At 39.4% G+C, this 10,514-nt stretch overlaps 1 protein-coding gene across 1 annotated transcript; it reads right to left on the reverse strand.

The window, feature by feature from the left end:
- Positions 1–8,785: 8,785 nt before the first annotated feature.
- LOC101968712 (olfactory receptor 2T5) lies at positions 8,786–9,724 on the reverse strand. The gene is given in 1 exon segment (XM_005342317.3): positions 8,786–9,724. A coding segment is annotated over 1 exon segment (939 nt).
- Positions 9,725–10,514: the final 790 nt, after the last annotated feature.

Below are 10,514 nucleotides of genomic sequence, written 5' to 3' on the forward strand. Positions count from 1 at the left end.
TCATTAAGAATTAAATGGTGGCACTAGGTGGAAAATTGATGAAATGAGAACACAATTCTAAGTGAAATAAGCCACACTCAGAAAGCCAAGGGTCGAATGTTTCCCCTCGTATGTGAATACTTCACCACATAATAAAAAAGGGGAGAATCCAACACAAATAGCAGAGATAACTGTGGAAGGGGTTATAGGGAAGGCAGGAAGGACAGAGGGATGAAAAGTAGAATGAAACAAACCAAACTCTCTCTGTAAATCTATGAATAAAGCAGGGTGAATTTAAATGTTTTGTACTTCTATAATGCACTAATTTAAAAATTTATAAATGAATAGAAGATACACCAAAAAGCCAGATTCATTGTTCTCCCTTTCACTCATCCTCTATTTTCTCTTTTACTTTTATTTCTTTTCTTCCTCCTCATAAACAATGCACCCTATGTTGTCTATTGATCAGCCCTATTTTGAAATTTCAAATCATTGTCTTCCTGATATCTTCTTCTTCTTTCCTCTTATTTACCACTATTTTTAACTTCTCTTACCTCTGGTTAGTTTGTAAAATGTCAGAATCCACCACTAATTCTCTAAAAGCAGTTAAAACACTGGAACTCATAGGTAATACCAATTGTTTAAGTTTACAATGGACAAAATTCATGATTAACTACTATCTTTACTGATAGAAATTGTTTACCCTAAAATTCCTGTTTATGGTGTCAATCAACATTGTAGATGTCATAATAGGAACTAAGTACTTAATTTAATCCTATGTGTTATATGCATAGGTTTTGGCAGTTATTTTACTCCCCCTCATCTTTGAGGCACTGGAAACCTACAGAATAAAAGCTGGTAGAGTAAAAACCCCACTGCTTCAGGTCCATTTGTAGATATGGGTAGACACTTAAACAATAAAAAAAGAGAGAGAGAAACATCCAAAACAAAACAGAATAATTTAGCAATAGACTCCACTAATACTACAGTACAGGAAATATCAAGGAATGAATTTAGAAAATTCATAGATAAGATGATCTAAGAGATAAAAAATTTTATACATATATATATATATATATATATATATATATATATATATATATATAAATGCCAAATTCCTAATCTACAAAAAACAAAACAAAATAGAATTTTAAATGCAGCTAGAAAAAAAAAACTGGTCATATTTAGAAATAAACAAAAATGATTTCAGCTGATTTTTCAAGCCAGACCCTTAAAAACTAGGAGAACTTGAAATAATATATACAAAACTCTGAAAGATAATGGATGCTCTCAAAATTAATTTTTAAAAATAATTAAGAATATTTTTACAAATGTTATCTCACTATTCAACCAAGTGAATCAATTTTCTTAAACAAATCTGTTTATTACTTTGTATTTGCCTCACAACTAAAGAAGTTCTAGAAATACAAGGTAAACTAAGACAATGTCCAAACTTTCAGGAATATGCAGATGTGGGAACAGGTACTTTTTGCCAAATCGTTAAATAATGTGTGACTAAATGATATAGTTAGTTTTAACCCAAATTTTCCAAGATATGCACAAGGCCAGTTGCCAGTTGGGAACTGGTAATTGCTGCTAGTATAGGTTCACATATTCAAAAGAAAGTACTTAGCACTTATCCTGATCCTGACTTTTGTAGTGTTACCAATGTATTTTACTCTAAAACCTTTTGCTGAGCAATAATATGTCCCCTAGTGAAATTTTTGAGTAAGTTTTGTAGTGAGTTTGACTCCAGGTGTGTTGAGTTTGTAGTAAGGCAAAGAAATGAAAGTTTCCTGAATTCTGACTTTCATAAATGAAGAAACAGGCATGCTGTTGATTGACATCTGCACTACCCACTCTTCAGAACCTGTCCTGGACCTGGCTGTCACTGCTATTGTGCTATGAGATACCACACTTTATTTCTGCAATTTGGGTACTTATTTATATCTCCAATACTTGATTTTTGAAATTGCATGAAAAAAGACATGCAAGTAAAGCTTGCGATCAACTTTAAAGGAAAGTATTTAGATTTGACAATTTTTGTGTTATTTATATAAAATGAATAAACTTTAAATATATATATATATATATATATATATAAGGCAAATATAAACAATGGTCTGAGATAATTATCAATTTGACCCTGACTAAATACAGCTTTGTGGAAAGGCTCATCTGCTTCAGCCCAGCCAGGGGTTCTCCTGGTCCATCTTCATGCTCTGTCATTTGCACTCAATCTCAGGTGGAGAACAAGCATTTAAGGATCAATGCTATTCACCAGAAAGGCTTTGGCTGTTTTGCCAACACATTCTGCTTTATCAGTAGCCATAATCAATTTTCATGGAAACTGAGAAACAGTGAGTTAACAAAACCACACAGACAGGTCTCGGAGATAGGTCACATTTGTCTGCTCTGTCTTGATGCTCAGCCACCTCTCTATAGATACTAGACATTAAGGGTTTTTTAACCTGGCCTGCACTTCCCGAGGTCATTCTACTTCACTAGAGAGAAAATACCACCCAAAATATTTGAGGCAGGATTTTTGAATAGGAACAAAATAAGTAAAAAGGGCAAAGAACGTAAAATGTGCCCCACCTCTCTTAAGGAAATCAATAGTGGCTTCTTCCATGTTTTCTATTAAAGAGATTAGATCTTTCCAATACTCTGCCTCTGAAAGCTTAACTATTAAATTTGATTCTCTCTCAGCCTGAGGGTCTCATATCTCTTCTCTCTAGAAAAGCTAGCAGTAGCTACAATTCAGAGATATTTTTATTTTAAGAAAAAAAAATTGAACACATTTTCTCCCTGGTAATATTTTCTGAAACCAGATGTTATAGTCCACTTTTGACAGCCCCTGCTGGGAGGCACTGAAGCAGTGGACACATACATGGCTTCTGATGCTGCAGCCCTAGGGTGCAGCATGACTGAGACCCACTGCAGAGGTGGACAGCAGGAGAGGTGCTGGCCCAGGGAGAGAGATGGTAGGTGGGTAGGGGGTAGTAGGTGGATGACAGACAGAGGAGAGAGACATGATAGAGAGATAGACTTCCTGTCCATGAAATTCTAACCTGTTGGCAGATGAAGGCTGAGCTCTTTGGAGAATTTGAGATCTTTCCCATGAACTGAAATCACACCTTCTGTTCTATCAACCTCTGTGGAAAAAGTGGAGCAGGGAATGGACACAAGCAGCTGCAGTGAAGACAGCAGCATAATTTTCTGAGAGGACAGAGGAGAGAGTGGGCTGTATGGGAGAGGCTCTGCCACTTTTCCGGAGCTCCTAACCCTGAGAAAAAAAAGGACCAGGGACCCAGTCTGCTCTGTATCCTGGGCCTGTCCCACCTTCTCTCTTACTCTTCTCTAGGCACCTGCGTACATTTCATGGGAACAGCCTGATGCACTTTTAACTTAGGAAATTGGGGACAATTTTGGTAGACAATCATACAGCCACTTTATTTGCCAGGAGCACCCAGGAATTTCTGACCACTCTCTGCCTTCCCCAGAGCCTCTGAGATCCTACTCTTCTTATTTCCTCCTAGTACAGACTGACAATCCAGGGTCTCAGGGTCTCTGCCTATCATCACACAAGTGATCGTAGGGAGGGCTGTGTCCCACACCAGGGTGAAGCTGAGCACCTCACTTCCTTAGTGTCCTCGTAAAACAGTGTTCTTCCTCTGCCATGGATAGCTCGGGTCTTGTCCACCCACTGTGTGTGTCATCAGGGAAAAATGAACATGCTCAGGAAACTTGTTTCTAGAATTGCTGCGACCTCAGGAGTCAACTCCATGTGAAGCAAGGACAGCCCTTCTCCCTCTGCAAAGTTGCAGTCTTGGGACAACTAATGCAGCTTTCTACAACCATCTGAAGCATAAGAAGGAATATATACTCCTATGTGCAAATTAATCCAAAATAAAAACATAATACTTAAGGTGTTGCAGCAAATAAATTCTATATGAAAATTTGAAGATGAGAACACATTTCTATTTGTCAGAAAAACAGGTGATAGAGAAAGATGAGGAAATGCCGTGAGGACCTAACAGAGCACCTCAACAGCAGGTCAGCATGCCCTGAACAGCCATGGCCCTGAGCTCCAGGGCCAGCTGCCTGGCTGAACTCACCCTAGAGGAGGCTGCATCTCACCCAGATGGCCAGGGAGTGTGGCCTGGCTAAGTTACCAGGAAGAGGATGGTGGCGTCACACCTGGATTAGGATGTTCATAGGGGACTGGATGAGACATGTCTGTTCACAGATCCTCTGGGGCCTGGAGGACACTGCAGTTAGAACTAAGGAAGCAGCAGAGCTCTCTGGAGCACAGCTCTGGGTCATCCTCATCCTGTCCTGTCTCCCTCTTTGTTCAACTCTAGACTTCACCAATGTTAATAGTCCTCTCCACTCTCACACTGTCTACAATGCCTGGCCAGTGATATGTAGGAGGAGATAGCCTGAATTGGTTTATCAAACACACCCTGTGTGAGAGTGTGTGTGTGTGTGTGTGTGTGTGTGTGTAAGAAAAACATCTCCTCCTCAGTGTCCTGGAAGCCTGGAAGGAGTACTCCTCATAGGTCCACCTCACTCTCTTAGGTCCCTGCTTGTGCTCCTTGTTTCCTGTAATTCATTGGACATCTATGTCATTGTAATTTAGAATTTAATTTTAAAGTATTTGTTTTTATTTCAACTACTGACATGTAAATTATTGAGAAGTCTCAAAACACAAACTGTTTCATTGAAAATTTAAATGTTTACTGTAATATATTCACCCAGATAAAAATCATGCTTTAAATGTTAAGAATGGTTGTGTAATTCAGGGATTATGGCTTCTGCTGAGCATGCATGAAGCCCTGAGTTCAATAACTAGCTATGCAGTAAAACGAAATAAATCCTATTCTGCCTACAAACTACAAGTGTTTCAAATATCTGTTCAGTGTACACCTTTTGTAGCAGCTACAGTGAAATAGAGGAAGATGAAGCAAGATCTTTCAACATCTATTTTTCAATAGTTCCTTCTCAAAATTTGCAGTGAAATTTTTCTCAATTTTTTTTTTTTAAATCTATGTCTGAAACAATGCCTATTATTCACTCTGACATGGAGGTCTTGTGACAACCTGGGTCCACACACAGACACACTGTTGGCCAGGCTGCCTCCTGAGCTGTACCTACCTGTGACCTGCAGCGATTCAGACTGTTGATGGATTATCCTGCCTCTTTGTCCCCTGGTTTCCTGTAACACTGTGGGATTCAGCCCTGGCGTCCTCTCAAGTGTGGGAGAAACTAAGAAACTGGGACTTTTCTCTCTGCTGGAGATGGTTCCTTGCAGCTGAAGCACCTGGGAACAATAGGAACCCTGTTGGCTCCAGGCTCCAGCATCCAAAAGGCATTTTGAGTTCTAACACCACTGCAGGACTTGGGCACTGGGTTGCTATGGCGTCCTGCCTGTTGCTAGGCGTACAGTCTCCACACTCAGTAGAGATCACACAGCAGAGGCAGAGAGAGGAATGGGGTTTTTAGCTGACAGACTCCCTTCTGCTCCACCAGTCTCACTTAGGTCATGGCCACTTTGTAGCCAAATCCTTGCATGAAGTCTCTTGGGCTTGAAATTTGGGATGTTTTCTTTTATTAAGCTGATTCAATGTGGTTACTATGTATCAGGTGATTGAAACAGGAATGTAGTCATTTCTAAAGGTGCAGTTTTTCTATGCTCAAATCCATCGATTATAAACTGAGATGAAATAAAAATCTTATGCAGAAAAAACTCTCTTAAAAACACCAACCAGATGTCTTAAAGACATAAACCAGTTGCACAGTTTATTTTGTAAAGTAATTCCCTGCAGAGAATAGTCATCCAAACATTTTGATATATAGCAATAAGTTGCTTTCTGTTAACCACCAAATCATGCTAGAACATCCAGCTGGAATATGGTATTTCTACACCAGCCTGAAATATGGTATTTTGTTAGAGTCTATTTGTTAGAGTTATCATATTTGACTTGCATTTCTTGCTTACTAATATAGCTATATAATTTTCATGTTTCTCTATGTAACTACTACTTTATGGAATGAATATGTTCTTTGCACTTTTTTTCTAGTGAAAACTTTTTTTCAGAAATATACAATGATATACAATGGTTTATATATTCAAATCAATAACTGAGCAGTATGGACTATAACATTTAATTTCAGTGGTTATTTTCATCAGAATTTTCTAAAGTATTGTTTTTTATTTTGACAAATTTAATGATTCCTTTCAGTGTGTTTCTGTTGGGAAAATCTTTGCACATTTTGGAATCTTCTAAAACATCCCCTTTCAAATTTCTATTGAATGAAGTTGAGTTTTTTGTTTGTTTGTTTCTTGGTTTTGTTTTTTGCTTTTGTGCAGTTAACTACTGAGACAGCAATAATTTATTTGGGTTTCACTACGCTGGGGATTGTTGTCATGGCCCCTTTCACATACCTATGAACTTCTAAAGTTAAATATGCTTTTTTATAACTCATTTATTCAAAAAAATTTGGTCAATAACTTATAGCTATTTATTCCAATACAGTGTATTCCAGCCACTAGTTTTGGTTTACTCAGTGAAGAAAAGACTCTTCACGCCAACCCAATAGCAAATACAGGCAATAAACTGAGGAATATTTAATGTAATTTCAGGGGTGCATAACTACAGTAAATGGCATTGTTTACAGAAATAAAAAGTAGTGTCCTAAAAACTATAGGGATGCCGTAAATTCTCCAAATAGCCAAAGAAGCCTTGATGAGAACAAGAAGGCTGGAGCCTCTCTAATGCTCCATTTCAAGTAATTTTTACTACAATAATAAAACCACTGCACTTTCCTAAGTACAGAAGTGTGTATCAATGGAATTAAGAGCCCCCAAACTCACCCACTCATGGGTAGGCTATCAGTTGTTTATGAGGGTCCAATGGATGAGGAGTGGGATAGAAGAGTCAGTTCAGTGAATGGCTCAGCAGAAGCTGGACATCTTACTCAGGAGAACAGAAGTAAGTCCTTTTTACTTCACAAACACAATTTAAATCAAGTAGAATAAGGCTTAGGTGTAAAACATGAAATTTTAATCTCTAAATAAATAACAAAGGGAAACAGTCCTTCACATGGTCTTGACAATGATATTCTGGACAACACCAGAAAACACAATCTACAACATGTAAAAATTAAAATGAATGAATACAAGATGCTAGAAAGCTTCTGCACAGCAAAGAAAGACATCAACTAGATGAACAGGCAGCCTACCAAACAGAAAACAATTTTGGCCTACTGTATACCACATGAGGGGTTAAAATCCACACTACAAGAGCAACTCAAGCAAAATGACAGTAAAAATAAAATAATTCAATAAAAAATAGGAATTATTCTGAATTGGACAGACAAGTGGCTGAAGGTTTATGGAAAGCTCCTGAGCATCATGGATTATCAGGCAGAGGGGATTAAAACCAGCTTGAGATATCAGGTCACACACGTCAGGGTGGTTATTGACAAAAACCACAAAGTCAGGCATTGGAGAACATGTGGAGAACACAGAATGCTTGTAGCCTGTGGAGGAATCATATATTCTGGCAGCTATAATTGAAAGCTGCCTGAGCCTTCGACATCTACTAAAAATGGGACTGCTAAGAGATTTGGAGATCCCATTTCTGGGTTTATATGCAAAGGTAGTGAAATAAGCTCCTCAAGAACATGTTCTCCATGTTTATTGTGCTGGTGCCCAGAGGAGGCAAGACATGGAAGCCAACTTCTTGTCTGGCAGAGGTGGATACATGAGGAAGACATGGCATGTAGGTGTCTATATCTACAGGCATATAGACATATAGAATGGGTGCCACTCAGTCCGCAGAAGGAGATACTGCCACTGAGATCCCATGGGTGGAGAACTCCAGGCCAAGTAAATGAAGGTAGACACAGAAAGACCAGCTGTGCATGGCCTCAGGTCTATGTGGAATCTAAGTAGGAGAGACTCAGATGCAGAGAGTAGGTTGTGGTCGCCAAGGGCTGGGGTGGTAGGGACATATTGAAAGGGAGAATAAGTTTTCAATTACAATGAAAATACCTCTGGAATTAAAAAACATAACACAACAACTTTGGTTAAGAGTACAATGTGGTATGTATAAAATTTTTCATGAGAGCACATTTTTACTGGGATCAGTGCAAAGAAAAAAGAGAGCAAATCTGATAGTAAAGTTGTGAGGTAATGAATGTGTTAGTTCACTCACTCTAGTAATCACATTCAGCATATCGAATGCTAAAACTTTACATTGTATATCTACATATATACAAGTTTTTCTCTTCATTCATACCTCTCTATATTTGATAAGAATCAGTGGACTATAGCTAAATAGAATGAATCTTTGGTTATTTAACTCTCAGATGGTTATATAACTATTTATTTATACAGCATTTCAAATTTTCAGAGTATTAGCAGGATATAGATTACTTCTACTAATTCCCATGTACCCTTAACTTCTACAAACCTATGAGGAACCCTGTAACTCCTTTTGCTTCACAAAAGTTTTTCCTGTTTGCCCATCATCAGATGAGCACTCATCACCACATTCTCTAAATATCAACAATGTGTTTCCTAATAATACGATTTTTTCCCGTAGAAGGAGAAAGTCCTTGTCAACTTCATGGAGCTGCATGAAGACTCTGAATGCACAAGCAGTGGACAAGGAGGCTCACCCCTGAAAGGAGCACAGGGGTGCAGCACTGTGGAGTAGGAACACAAGAGACGGCACCAGGATATCTTCATCATGTGACGTGGAGAGAAGGAGAAACCATGAAATCCAAATCCCTTACTTTACTCTTTCCTGAAAGACTCAACACTCAACATTTTACTTAGAGCCCAAGTGACAACCTTGTTCCTTAAACTGTAGATTAAAGGGTTCAGCACAGGAGTGAGAATGGATTAAAACAGAGAAACCATCATGTCCTTCTGAGGGGTGTGGTAGAAGCTGGGAAGCATGTAGGAGTAGACGGCAGCACCATAGAAGAGTGTAACCACCATCATGTGTGAGGAGCAGGTGGCCAGGGCCTTCCTCCTGCCCTCTGCTTAGTTCATTCTGTAGATGGTGAGGAAGATGAAGGAATAGGAGCCTGAAATAACTGTCACAGGGATGAGGAGCATGAGGACACAGCACAGGTACATGAGTGTCTCATAGAGTGAGGTATCTGAGCAGGAGAGCTTCATCACAGCAGGGACTTCAGAGTCGAAGTCCTGGATTTCCTGGGATCTGCAGAATGGGTAGGTCATGGTGACAGGAGTCACTGATCCCAGGAAACAGCAGTCAGATGCCAGGAGGAGACACAACCTATGGTTAATGAGGACTGCATAGTGAAGTGGATGGCAGATGGCCATGTAGTGGTCATAGGCCATGGCTGCCAGAAGAAAAAACTCAGAACCTACTAGTATCAAGTAGAGGAACATCTGTATCCCACATTCAGGGACTAAGATGGTACTCACACCCAGCACTTGATCCAGGAGCATCTTGGTCACAGTGATAGAGATGGACATAATGTCCATGAAAAACAGCTGGCTGATGAAGAAATACATGGGGGTATGGAGTTTGGCACTGGAGTGTATCAGAATGATCAGAACAGCATTTCCAGACAAAGCCACCAGGAAAACCAGAAAAATGACCACACAAAGCAGAGCTGGGTGTTGAGATTTCCTGAAGAGTCCCACCAGGATGAAATCTGCCCACTCTGTGTGGTTGGTAATCCAGGTGGTGACGTCCATGATGTTCCACCTTGGCCACCAAGAAAGCTTTGAGTTAATGTTGTACAGAGGGCTGAAGTGACTTCTTAGCTCCCACACACCTGTTCACCAGCCTGATTGTGCCAACCAGAGGATGTTCCAGAGCTTGTAGATCCTAGGAGTTCAGAAGACCTATAGTAAACTATATTTTTTAAAAAGTATCTAGAAGCTCACCTGTGGGTGAAGTGAGTTGGTAACTTGTAGTGAGGTTTCAACAGTTCAAGTTCATGAACTTCCTGAAAAAAAAAAAGTTTGTCAATGACAAGTGCATATTTTCTGAATCATTGCTCAAAAAAGTAGGGGAAATTTGCAAACAAGGGGAATCACTAATTCCTGAGTTTAAATTTTCCAAGTGTGAAATAAGTGTTAATATTTCTGGTTTAACAATCTGGTTTTAGCTGGCATCTAAGAACTCTCAGATCTCTATGGTATATTTGAAATGTTTAAAAAGTTGCTGAGACATAAATTGTGGAATGCACATTTAACATTTGAACCCCCCAAGCCTATATGACGAGGACATGCAAGGAGGTTCTGTGAGTCTGGAATGACTCTGCTGTTCTCTCCAGCACACTGCAGTATTCACACAGAACCAAACCTTTTGAGACCTGAGGGGCACCCATCCATAAACACCCAAGGTCATGACTTGTTTCCAACCTTGACTCTTGCTACCTCTGACCTCCCCTTTCTTGTCCACTGTGCCTGAGACATAATAAGAACGATACTTGACACTAGGTGTGTTGAGTTTGTAGTAAGGCAAAGAAATGAAAATTTC

The sequence above is a fragment of the Ictidomys tridecemlineatus genome, chromosome Y (genome assembly GCF_052094955.1).
Source record: "Ictidomys tridecemlineatus isolate mIctTri1 chromosome Y, mIctTri1.hap1, whole genome shotgun sequence".
Taxonomy (NCBI): domain Eukaryota; kingdom Metazoa; phylum Chordata; class Mammalia; order Rodentia; family Sciuridae; genus Ictidomys; species Ictidomys tridecemlineatus.